The sequence below is a fragment of the Anas acuta genome, chromosome 9 (genome assembly GCF_963932015.1).
Source record: "Anas acuta chromosome 9, bAnaAcu1.1, whole genome shotgun sequence".
Classification (NCBI taxonomy): domain Eukaryota; kingdom Metazoa; phylum Chordata; class Aves; order Anseriformes; family Anatidae; genus Anas; species Anas acuta.
In genome coordinates, this window is record NC_088987.1 from 13,017,016 (window position 1) to 13,030,286 (window position 13,271).

General features: G+C 34.9%; 1 protein-coding gene across 25 annotated transcripts in view; it reads left to right on the forward strand.

Moving 5' to 3' along the window:
- Nucleotides 1-13,134, forward strand: part of DLG1 (discs large MAGUK scaffold protein 1) — a 149,677-nt gene extending 136,543 nt beyond the window's left edge. For 20 of the 25 annotated variants that reach the window (XM_068692874.1, XM_068692867.1, XM_068692869.1 and 17 more), the window contains 6 exons: nt 2,437-2,487; nt 4,078-4,179; nt 4,427-4,599; nt 8,060-8,169; nt 8,551-8,642; nt 11,403-13,134. In XM_068692874.1, the coding sequence (XP_068548975.1) occupies nt 2,437-2,487; nt 4,078-4,179; nt 4,427-4,599; nt 8,060-8,169; nt 8,551-8,642; nt 11,403-11,509 (635 nt within the window). In that variant the 3' untranslated portion in view covers nt 11,510-13,134. Of the gene's footprint in view, nt 1-946; nt 983-2,436; nt 2,488-4,077; nt 4,180-4,426; nt 4,600-8,059; nt 8,170-8,550; nt 8,643-11,402 lie in introns of all 25 variants that reach the window. The other 5 variants (XM_068692873.1, XM_068692886.1, XM_068692887.1 and 2 more) reach the window with 1 other exon arrangement.
- Nucleotides 13,135-13,271: the final 137 nt, after the last annotated feature.

A 13,271-nucleotide genomic window follows, 5' to 3' on the forward strand; every position in this document is an offset into this window, starting at 1 on the left:
CTTTTTTTACTAACCCAAGCTAAAGCGCTGTTTACTTCTACCCAAGCTGTAAGAACAGCACATGCTCCCAGTGTGTAATAGTGTAATATGCTGGATGCTGCTGCTCTACAATGCTTTCTTGTTCAAAAAAAAGGGGGTGGGGAATTGTCCCATTTCAGTCCCATTGGTCATTTCCAGTGAACAACTCCTTGATAAGGTTGCTGAGTTCACACCTGAAACCTGGGATAGAGCAGAGCGGGAAGACAAAAACACTGAGGATTTGAAGAGGAACAGAAAAAGGAACAGTAAAAGTCAAGCAGTGTGACAAAGTGGCTCACTGATCTGCTCCTGGGTGCTTCAGAAACAGATATTGTATATGTTAGAGTAATGAGGAAAGTGGTTCACGAACAGTTACATCTGTTTGGAAGCTGCAGATACTGTCAGGAGTAATGAGCCACGATTTTTCATACAGATGATTACATTAATGGAGAGAATTTATATGTGTACAAAAATCCTCAGAGCTTACAATGCTTAATGCCGTTGTAGACTAATTGCAAAAAAAAAAAATAAAAGCAGAGAAGGCATTCATGGCATTCATGTTCACTGAGAATAACAGATTTAAGCATGTATCAAAGTTGCTGTTGCCTCTATGACTAACTTACAAATTTTAACCATTTTTAGTGATGTGCCATTAAAGCTATCTAACTGTGACTGTTTCTCCATAAATTTGCTGCTTTCTTCTTTTTTCCAAGTTTTTCGAGGAAAAACCTTGCTTTATTAAGAGCTTGCTTTCTTTACATTTAAAGCTCATTATTGGTACTACTAGTTAGCTTTTTACATCTTTATTACCTGAGAAGCTCTGATTTTATTATGAATGTCATGGATTTGCTAATCCGAATGTGTAATTCCAAGCACTTTTTATTAAAATGATTTTTTAATTTCTTTTTACTGCTGTCTAATATGAAAGTTATCTTGATTACAGATGAGTACGGTTGTTCAAAAGGTTCATTCTATTAATATTCATTTTTCCACAGTATTAAAAAAACAATGACAATATATACTTTTGGCCCTCAATCAGGGAATGCTTTATACTTGTTATTATCTCTTTAATAGTTTGCTTAACTGATTTTTGACCTTATAGCAATGTGACTTTTCCAAAGAAGTATCTAATTATATGTTAGCTGGATATTTCATAGATGAGTTGATAGTCAGTGATTCCCTATTCTTCTCCCTAGCCTAAAAAGGGTTCTGAAAGTATATACTGTCCTTCTAAAATCCATTTGCATGAGTGACTTTTTGAGATATTAAAATATACAGGTTGCATGTTTTCATGTCTGTCTTAATGCATTCCTCACTTGCAATACTTTAAATTAAAATGCTCGCTCATGTATTGCTGTAGCACAGTTGGAATGAAAATTTTTACAAATAAGAGAAATCTTTATTTCTCTTAGAGATTGTAAAGTTCAAATTTAAAAGATCAGTGGTCTTTGCTATCAAAGAACGTAAATATAGAAGCAATATATGAATTTATAAAAGCCTTCATCTGCCATCTGTTTCTGTAAGGCTGATATAGCATTAGTGTGTACCTCTGTATGAATTCCAAAGAATGTTGTAAAAACTACACAAGTGAGTTACTGAAGCACTGTATTTTATTCAAAGTTCATAGTTTTGTCATATAATGTAAGCTTGTGCATTCTGAATTATAAATTCTCTTCTGTCATGGAGGTATTGGACTAGAAATGTTCTTTTAGAGAGATGGCAACTGAGGTGTATTCTAGATGCTTTCACTAACATTTAAGAAACTTGCAGCTGTCAAAGGTCAAAATTTAGTTCTTGTAGGTTCATTCACTGCTAATATGCTTTCTGAAGCTGAGAACAATACGAAACATTCTTCATTTTCAAATTCATCTTTCAAAAATCCTTCATAGTAGTTAAGTAGTAGAGACAACATAATACTTTGTTGTGTAACTGAAGTGGTTGAAAGTGTTTATATAAATGCCACTTCATGAAAAATTTACTGGAAGAGATTTACACCTTGACATACATGTTTTCGGCTCTGTGTAAGTATAGGAAAATGCTGTAAAAGCTGGCTTCAAAGTATGGAAAATGCTAGTGATGACGGTAGCATTGCCTCTAGCAGTGAATGGTACCATGCATGCATTTTGTTCAGGGAAACATAAGAGCATTTCAATAATGCTTTAAAATATTTGTGCTTGACATGCTAACGTATCTTAAGAAATTATACTGTATGTGTCTTCTGCTTTTAAAATTTTGTTTGGCTTATCTTTGTAATTTTTATGATTCATCGCTCTTGAAAAATGTCCTCCATCAGTATCATTGTAATGCATATTTTACTGCAGATTGTCTACATCATTGTGGTTCATTAAATGACTTAATGTAAATATTACTGGTTTATAAAAGCACTTCATAGATATTTCTTTGCATTTATATTTTTAGGTGGCCAAGAGGAATATGTGTTGTCATATGAACCTGTCAATCAACAAGAAGGTTTGTAGATCTCAATTCACACAATATTCATCCTAAAGTATCAGAATACTCTGTGCCCTTACATATTGAGCAGCATAATAAGCTTCTTCATTTTTTTTAATTTTTGCTACCATTATTAAAATGAATAAAGCATAAAGGCATAAATTATTAAATACAATTGATATATTATTTAGCACGTAATCCAAAGGTGTGCTAATTAACATTGCTTCTTTCCATTATGTGGTTTACATTGTGTAAGGAAAATAAGGTATATTGAAGTTACATCAGTGTGAACCTCAGAAATAATAGTTTGCTTCAGTTTAATATTGCTTTAGCAATCGTACTATTGCTGTTCTTTTTTTTTTTTTTTTTGTCACAGCAAAAATCATATCGGATTATTTGTCTATTGTAGCAAGCTTTAGTTGAAGTGTTTATAAAACATTGCAGTCTCATTTCTGTATGTGCTTCTTATATGGCTTATTTGGTTAGAAAATGCCAAATAAAAATTTTCAGGAAAAAAAATACAAATGAAATGAAAATTAATAGAAGAAAACACCTCATCACATTTGGATTTAGATTTTTTTCTTTTCTGATTTTTAATGGGATCCTATCATTTCTTTTCCACCTTGGTCCTGGTTGTGCTTCACTGTTTATAATAAAGTTGAATTTTTACTCTTCTGTATACCACATTGATTTACATCATCTGATACATTGCTCATATATTTAGAAATATAATTTGTAAAAAGACATACTTGATTTCTAGTACCTATAAAATATGGTAGCAAACAAAGTAAATATACGTCATACACAAATTGAATTAATAGGATCTAAGAGAATTCTTTTAGGAATATATTATCACCACTGGAAGGAATTAGTTTCAGGAGTTAAATTAAAAATGTATCTTATGGGTCAAACTTTTAACTTGGATTTACTTGTGACAGATTGAACCTAAAACTTAAATTTATACAGCTGAAATGATATGTTAATGACTAGATATTTAGACATTTTTGTCTTCATTGCTCTTGCAGTATAATTAGATATCTTCTGCTTGTCCTTAAATTCCAACGAAAAGCCCTTTATTACTTTCTAACAAATGAAGCGTGTGTTAAAAAATGCTGTAGTTCATTTTACAGGGGTGTTAGTAGTTAAAGAAGGTATAGTTGAATGTTTTCATATGCAAGTATTTAAGTGGTAGTCTTGGAAGTAATAAAGAAGCTTTTTCCAACAGAGAACACAAATTTTAAGAACTGTCCTTGAATTGAAAAGATTTTCAAACTTCTCATTTTGCTGTTTTCATTCAAATGAAGGGTGTTACTTTGTGAAAAGTTTTTGTTTGTTTGTTTGTTTGTTTGTTTGTTTTCCCAAGGCTTCGTAATTCAAGCCTCATCTTCAGTAGTCACCCGGAGTAGTCATTTGAGAGTAAATATCTGACATCTTTGACTGCTATCTTAGTTAATATACGTTAAACTTTTTTTTTTATTATTATTTTTAGGAGTACATATTCTTTTAAATGTTAAGACTGTTACCATATGATAAAGTTCATTTTGCTGAAGTTTGAAGGGTAGTAACCTCATTGAAATGTAACTTATTTTATTTCTTTATGTTTAATAGTCAACTATACTCGACCTGTGATTGTTTTGGGACCCATGAAAGACAGAATAAATGATGATCTGATCTCAGAATTTCCAGACAAATTTGGCTCATGTGTTCCACGTAAGTGTCAGCAAATATTAAAACAATTTTATATCTTTTGCTATTTTTTTGATAGACTTATCCTCTGTATATCGAGTTTTAAAACTTAATGTATTGTTAAAGCTTTGTAAGAGCTATCTTAATTGTCAATCATATTTTTGCTTGTGACAATTTTGCAGTATAAATGTAAGACTAGTTTTGGATATTGTAGGGAAAAAAAGTCACTGTTTCTTGTTTTGCTTTAAAAATTACTGGTTTATATTTAAAGATACTACTAGACCAAAACGAGATTATGAGGTGGATGGACGTGATTACCATTTTGTCACTTCTCGAGAGCAAATGGAGAAGGATATTCAGGATCACAAATTCATTGAAGCTGGCCAGTACAATAATCATCTTTATGGAACAAGTGTCCAATCAGTGCGAGAAGTAGCAGAAAAGGTAAATCAGTGCCAGTTACTTTCATTTACTGAGGTGATTATCTGACTGTACTGAAAGGGGAAAACAGAAGAATGGCAAGAAGCCACTAGGAACTCTGTAACCTTAAGAGGACTTTGTACAAAACTAGAAACAAAGTGCATTGTCACAAATGCATTTAAGAGAAACAGAGTATTGTGGTTATATTACTGGAAAAGGGCAACTGCAGTTTTTTCTTGTTATAAAAAAAGAATAGGATGGAAAAATATTGGAATTAGAGGCTAATTAGTTTTCATTCATAGATGATTAATTAATAATAGTGGTGGTGGAGTTGATTAATATGATGATCCATTTGATGATACAGACCTGTGTGGAAAAAAATCTTAAATCTGTGTGCCCTTCATGGATTTATTTGACAAAGGGGAAAGAGTGAATGTAGTAGACTGTTTTAGAAAAACTGCTTATGTGAATGCCACTACATTTCAAAGGCTGTTTTCTTCATTGTTTTTGTCTAGAAGAGGTTTTCATTAACTATTTCTTGCAAATACTTCTTTATTTGAGATCCCTGAAAAAAAGTGGGAGAAACTTCTTAGACTACTTCTTAGAGTACGATGTTTATTTTAAAGAAAATGGATTTGTGAAAATCCCTTTGCAAATGTTTCACATTAGGTTGGTGGATGTTGTTCTAGTTAATTTACAAATACAGTGCATTTACATTAGAGAATATCTGATCTGTATGACAGACAAAACAGCTATTTTCTAGGTGGAAACTCATAAGCATGAGCACTTTGTTTGGACACACAGAGGGTAAGTGTGGTTAATCTGTGTGACATGGGAGTGTAGTTAGTCCTCAGGAAAGAAGTGTAAATCATTCTGGCCAAGTGGATAAGTATGGTTATTTCAGACAGGGGTAATTTACTGGAATCAAAAACAGGGAGAAAGGGGTGAAATTTTGTGGTTCATATAGTGTTTTCTTCTGCTGTCTTACCAACCCTATGGAATACTGCCTGGTCCAGTGGTAGATAGTGAAAACTTTCAGAAACAGAAATTGATTACAAAATCATTAAAGGAAATGAACAATACTTGGGGAGGCTGGATGAAGTTGTAAAGCTTTCATATGTCATTAAATGATGAAACGATTCATTGAATAGCTTAAACATTACAAACTTGTTAGCAGTTGCTTCAAGTGGTCACACAGATACCATCTTTAGTTCCATTCTAGACCTGAAATTGGCTGATTGGCTCTTATGCCCATCTAGTGGGATTATTAGGACACAAAACAATTGTGAATTTTTTTGTAAATTAGCATCAAGAACAAAGTACTGCCAGATGACTCCATGCTGGTGCTTTGGGTAGATGCAGCTATTTCTCAGTTCCAACTAACGTTCTTCTGCTGGGATACAACAGCCAGTCTTTCAGAACTTGACTTCATAATTATGGCAGGGGTGCAAATTGGTTGGTCTGGTGCTACTCCTTCCTTAGAACCACAGAATCATTTACGTTGGAAAAGACCTCTAAGGTCATCAAGTCCAACTCTTAACCTAACTTTCTTGTCTTCCTCTCTCTCTTATGAGATGAATTTCTTCAGTGAGTCTTATTACTGGGACATGGAAGACAATTTCCAAGTTTTCTGTGATAAATGTAGGGGCAAACCTGACAGAATTGATTGCTATTATCCCAGAACCGCTAGAAACAGTATTCTTGCAACAGCTTTAAATTGTGTTTGTTTACCCTCCTTCCAGCTGATACCTATCCCTCTTGTGTCCTTACCTGTAATGGGCACAACTAAAGATGCTTTTTGACACCATTGCTTAGATATTGTAGGAGGAACTGAGTGCTATGCTGTGTTTCTCAATCAAATGCAGTGTAAATAAGGAAATAAAAATGCTTAATTGTTTAAATATACAATACAAAGAGCACAATAGCTTCCATGAATGACAATGTGACAATTGCATCATGAAATAGTAGCATTTCTTTTCCTTGTCTTCCAAATGTTCTCTTGAAAGGAATTTTCATATCTTCCTTCCTTTGTTACCAAGAGCAGCTTGCAAATCCCTGTGTTGGAGGGCACTTTTAATGCACTTTCACTATCAGTTTGGAGTAAATCATCACAATTGTATTCTATAAGGTCCAGCACCTCTGCTGTGCTGGCAATCTAGCCTTCCATCATTTGTCCAATGTCTTTCAACACCTGGCATAAGCTGTTGGACCAAACCTGGCAAATACTAACAGTACTATCACAAAAGGGAACACAGGCCTGATAATGCTCTTAATTCTGTATTCCCAAAGCATGTGCCACATTTGTAGAGAAGCCATACAAAAGATGTGGACAGGCCAGCATGTGTAGTAAAATACTGTGCTAGAATATACAAACGCTTCATTTAAATGATACCAGTCAGCATCCATATCCATGGACTGGATCTTGGAAATAGTTGAAAGCAAACAGTTTTGTATTGTTCACATGGGAAGAACATTCCTATCCTCTTTAAGAATTCCTGAAATAAAATTATGTAGTCTTTGTTATGCAAGGGATTAAATGTTAAATGAACATGGTGATCCCTTCTGCCAGGAGACAGAAATGTGTCAGGCATTCCAGACTGCAGTTACTTCCTTGTTATTGATTGTGCCTTCCAAGAGTGATCTCCCAGGAGTTCAGAAAGTATGTTTTATGATATAAGTAACCTTTGTTTTCATAGTGCTTGTGGGTTTGTATCCTGGCTCACAGAATTCTGTCATTCGTATTAGGCATCCTTCTAAAGAAAAAGATTTTATCATTTTAGATGTCCAAGAGTGGATTTTTGCTCTTCTTCCTCTACCACATCCCTTTCTGAAGTGGTGATGTCACACATTATTCATATGCTATTCAAAGGGAAAAAAAAAAAAAAAAAACAAAAAAAAAACAAGTGTAGAATGGAAATAAATGTATCTAGATAGGAGTCAAGGAACAGGAAGAGCATTTGAAATGAGGAAATCCTGAGATGATGGAGAGTTACTGGTAGTGGGAGAACACAAACCCTGCCACATACTGTTTCAACAACATGAGGAAGCATTAGGTTGTATTTTTTTCTAAAAAGATATAAAAAAATAATCAGCCCAAATAAATGGTATTCACAGTCTCAAACCTGATGTTCCCCAGTGTGCTACCTGTGGGAGAGCAGAAGGATTGTATTCAGTTCCATCTAACAAATTGACAAATCTGCTCACCATCTGTGGAGGTCATTCTCTTAGACATGCCAGTTAAGGCATCTGGTACTTCTCTGACTTGTGGCATGGCCGCATCCTTAAATGATCCTTTAAATAAATACAGTTTTTAAAAGTGATGGTTTTTGATGTGGTTTGGTGAAATCTTGATATCGTTGATGCAGGCGCTCCAATTCTGTTGGCTTCAATGGAAATGTGGTTCTCTTCTAAGTTATTACACTATGCATAGCTGTGACTTAAACTTTGCTTATTGCAATTTTCCTTTTTCTTTCTTACTTTTTAGGGTAAACATTGTATTCTTGACGTTTCTGGTAATGCGATCAAAAGGTTGCAGATTGCCCAGCTGTACCCAATCTCCATTTTTATTAAGCCCAAAACAGTGGAAAATATCATGTGAGTAAAAATATCTTAGGCTAAATTGTTTGATACTGTCATTGTATTTGAATAGCCAGCTGCAAGTTACGTGAAGATAATTGTAATACTAATTTTTTAAAAACATTTAATTATTTATTTTGCTCTGGAAACTTCCTGGGTTGAATTTCTAGGGACTGCTAGGCTGGGATTCTAATCCAAATCAAGAGTGCTCAAGAATGAATGCCACTGCAAAATTCTGTACAACATAGTGTCAGAACTGCTCATTCTCAGGACAGTCTCCACTTAAATACGTCATTTAGTAGACTGCCTCTTATTAGGTTAATTCTCAGACGATGGCTTAAAATTTTTTTTCAAAAGATTACAGGTATTTTTTTATGTGTATAATGTTTTCAATCTCAGGGAAATGAATAAACGCCTAACAGAAGAACAAGCCAGGAAGACATTTGAGAGAGCTATGAAACTGGAGCAAGAATTTACTGAACACTTCACAGGTTTGTTTTCCTTGGGGCTGTTCCCTTGCCAGAGTTGAAATTTTATTCCTTGCCGTATAGTAATTGTCTTACCACTGAGATAAGGTTGAACTTTGTTTTCAGGCTGATCTGTGATTTTTCTTAAATCATAGAACTGCCTTTGTGCTGCTATGCTGGTGCCAATTTTACTAATGAATTTAATATATACAAAAGTTTACCAGTAGCTTAATTTAGGTTTCAAAATCTTGAGGCTTTTTATTACTTTTCTAGTATTGAAATGCAGATGTTTGCTTTGTTGCTATATTGTATACTTAAAGCTTTTATTTGTAGAGCTGAGATTACCTAGTGTTTAACTTCCAATTTTTGAAATTGGGAAATAAAGAATGCTAGTATTGAAATCTCTGGTATTACGGCATGACTGCCTTATGGTACTTTGGTCCAAGGCATGCACAAGTGTGGTTTGTTAACTGTAACAGCAAGGGGTAGGCTATAAGTACTCAAACTGATTTTTTTTTTTTTTTTGCATTGTGGATTACAGTATGAGGAGAATGATCAAGTCAGGACTTTCAAGAGGACAGAAACAAGCCTTTTCTATTACTGTCAGAGATAGGCACCCCCCCTTCTTTCCTGTTGTGTTCTTTTGCAATGTTTCAGTGTTTGCCCCATTTGCCTCCTTTTTGTGACACGTTACCTTTGCCAGTTTCTTCCCCATAATGCATAGGCAGAGCTGAAAATGCGGAACATCCTTAAATAGTCTGCTTATCCTGAGCAGAGACAAAGAAAAGTATGGTGACTTCACATGGGAGGAGGGCGAAGGACACAGTAAACTCCCAGCCTGTCTTGCTGCTGCCTTGTTCTCTGCATTGTGCTACCCACACAATGAACAACTTGAGTCCATCCCGTTTTTGTCGGCATTCCTATCTCCTCCCTTGCAGCCTTCACTGTTTATCCCAAGCCTACATCTAGCTTTCCAGCTCTTCCTATAGCCCTTTATTCATCTGCAGCGAGAAAGCTGTGGGACTCTCCAATATAGGTTGCAAATTCTCCCTCTTATAGAGTCATTTACCAAATGACTTACAGGTATGTCGGGTTTCTTGTACAGGAAGCCATTCTGTTTATTTTAATAGATATTAAGTATTTAGTTAATAGCTGATATTATCCCAGGTCATGTTAGGACAATATATTGCACAATTTTGTTAGCAAATTAAGAGCCAGAGTTCAAGATACTTCAAAATGTTATGGTCCCTTTTTAAGAGCCCTAATGCGGTGGACCATTTTTCTTCTTAGAAGTATAAAGCTTATGTTAAAGGCAGATAGCAACATCCCATGGTCAGATTTGTCTTTGCTAATGCTGTTCGGGGCAGGAGTTCTGTTCTGAATCTATCTGAGATACTTGAAGACAATACACTTCCATTTACTAGTTACCATTTGGAGGCTGCCACCTGTATGACTCGGCTGGTACAACAGATTGTGTGAGCATCGCTTAATCTGTTAAGAAAAAAATACTACATCATAGGAGTTAACTGAAATCAACTTCATCAGCAAATTAAGCTTAGACTTACTTAAACTTTGCAGTGAACAATATGAATAGCACATGCATGTTCTGTTTTAAGGGTCTTGAGCTTTGGAAGGGATGTGGCTGAACATAGCTGGAGAGTAAGATGATAATTATCATCTAAGTAAGATGATAATTAGCAAGGTAAAGATGTTTCTGAATCTTTCTAGTGCCCTGTAGTGCTGTGAACATAACACTTGAGCTGTAATAATTGAACAGACTCCTCCCACAGGCACTGTGACAATGGGCTGCAGATGGGGAGAAGGTTTTTAAGGGACAGGAATGATGAGTAGGAATAAAAGAAGTAATTTGCATTAAAACAAAGCATGGAGGCAGCAGTAATAAATTAATGCACAAAGTAGCACATCTGGCTTGCTTCCAACATTATCTTTCACGCTAGACTTTGTTTCTTAGCTTATCAACTCTGAGGTGGCAATTCTAATTAAAAATAAGTCGCTATCTCATCACAATCGCTTTTTCAGGCTGAAGAGTGGTAAGGAAAGCTCAAACTTCATCCTCATTCTCACCAGGCTACACTTCACTCTGATATGTCAAAACACGTCATGGCTCATTTCTAATTATTTTCTAGGCTTGGAGAAAATATATCTAACATAATCTGAGCATTAATTGCCTTTTAACTATATGAAAGTTTGATCTATTGGATATACAACAAATTCCATGAGTTCATGCTCTTTTTTGCCAAAACCAAAGCTAGTGCTCTCAGGTAGAAACCCCGAAGGTCGATCAGCCTTGCTGTGAAATGTCAGGGTCTGGTTGAGGAGTTCACCAGCCTTCACTACATCAAGCCTGATCAGACTGATGCAGTACGTAGCCCTGTACTGTCCTGTCTTTTCATCTTGGAAACACAAATGAAAGCTGGACCAAAGGGAGTATGTGGATTGACTTGGACCAATTCTAGCACGTAGATAGGAAAGGCAAAAAAACCCTTCTCAGTTGTATATGAATATGTTTAAAAAGAAAAGTATTTCCTAACCCCAGGCCTCCAAGTGGAAGAGATGTTGGTTTGTGTGTCCTATAAAATCATCAGCGATGTACTTTTTGTCCAGAAGCACAGTAACCAGAATTCTCTGTAGGCTTCCCTTCCTCCAGCAATGTGAAATCCTTTTGCTGCTCTGTGAGAGAAAATAACCTCCTGGCTTAGAACATCTTGGTTTCTGTATGGAGCAAGGAAAGATGACTGCTGATTGCCACATTATGTTTTGCAGCTATTGTCCAAGGAGACACACTGGAAGAAATCTACAACCAAGTGAAACAGATCATAGAGGAACAGTCTGGGCCTTACATCTGGGTTCCAGCAAAGGAAAAATTATGAAAATGGATTTTTGTTTTTCATTTTCTAACTGTCATCACCTACTACATCTGACAACTCTTGAGCCCTTCCAGTGGAGCCTGCCTCTAGTTCTTCCCAGTGTGGTTCATACCCTAACCATCACATTCTGCAGTTCCCATAATGCTTTAAATTTGATGTCTTTCTTAGTTTAAATAATTTGTATTATTGTGTGTTGTTGGTTTGCCATTTTTCAAACATGACAGTGGAATGGCCTGACCAGCTATTAGTTTGGGGTTGGGGTGGGAGGGAATTGCTTGGTAAAATTCCTTAATGTTTAAGGGAAAGTAACTTTCAAAGATTTTTCAAAAAAGCTTTATAGACCTTCTTTTAAAATTTCATAACAATTGAAAGAAAAGTTCTATTCAAGGAAGTTGTAAATCTTGAGTAACTTTGCACGCTTAACTTTAATAGCATGGTTTGGTCAGGGCAATCAATTTCAGGTTTTATTTTCTGAGTTAAATTCTGTTCTCACAGATATTTTTTTTTTCTTTCCAGGCAGTTAAAGAGGAACTTTAAAATTTTGAGTTAACGTTTTCATTAACTCCCATTACTACTTCTCGAGGGATATTCATTTTCATAATTTCATATGGATATTCTTATAATCTATTTTTTCATTTTTTTGCCAATAAAATTGCTAGGGATAAAGATGTGTAATGTTTTTAATCTTCCTTGTGCAACACTATTTATAGTGTCTTACAGAAATTGTTTATAGATAATGGTCACCACACTTTTTTGAGCCTAAAATATGTTTAGGTGCTAGGAAACCTTGTATTTTTCAGAGGAATGCCAAATTTCCCTTGGCAGTAATACAGAAAACAATTGCAGAGATGGTTATTAGGGCACTGAGAGAGTGATTCGTAGGCTAAAAATGTGTGTTCTTAGGGGTCAGATTTTAATGAATATTTTACCCACAATAACTGCCTATTTTGTTATAATAAATATATATATATATTAAACTTTCTTTAACTAAACTCTGTAACTATGGGAATTATTTTCTTTACATAGTTGCGCACACGTATAAATATATATATATAAAAATATATATTTTTCTTTTACCACCTACTCCTAGCTTTTTGTTTTGAATAAAAATACAAATTAGAATTTACCTTCCTTAATCTCATGAAATCAAATGGGCTATGGTGGCTGGGCAAAAAGTCCAGGGAATTATTAGTTACAAGAAAAAAATATGTGCAAGTTCTCCTCTTTTCTACGGAATTTCAGGTTTGTCTTTTTTTCTTTGTAATATGCATGTCTTAACCAAAGGGAGAATTCAGTCAAGAATACATTTTATTTTTCTGTATATGTTTATCTTGGATTGCATAGGTGCAAGATCTTCCATTTGGAATGCACTAACTTCTGTGCAAAATGTTATAAATACGTTGTAGCAAAACATGGAACTACCTTCAGTAATGAAATTCTCTAATTCTCGTATTATTTGGTACCTGCCATTGCTTATTTTAAAATGGTTGTTTATGAGAGAGATGTGCTTATGGCAGTCACGGTGCAGTCACAGAACCAAATCAGCTTTGGTTTGTAAAGAATTACCAACACTATCCATTCCATTTGTTAGAAAGAGGAGAACAGCTAATAAACTTTATTGTACAATGTATTTGTCAAGTGTGTTTTTAATCAAAAGAAATACACGTGGAGTAGCATTTTAAAATAATTGGCTGAGACTGTACACAAAGATAATACATTAGAGAAACACTGGTTGACTAGAATGGGGCAAGTGAGGTTAGTACTT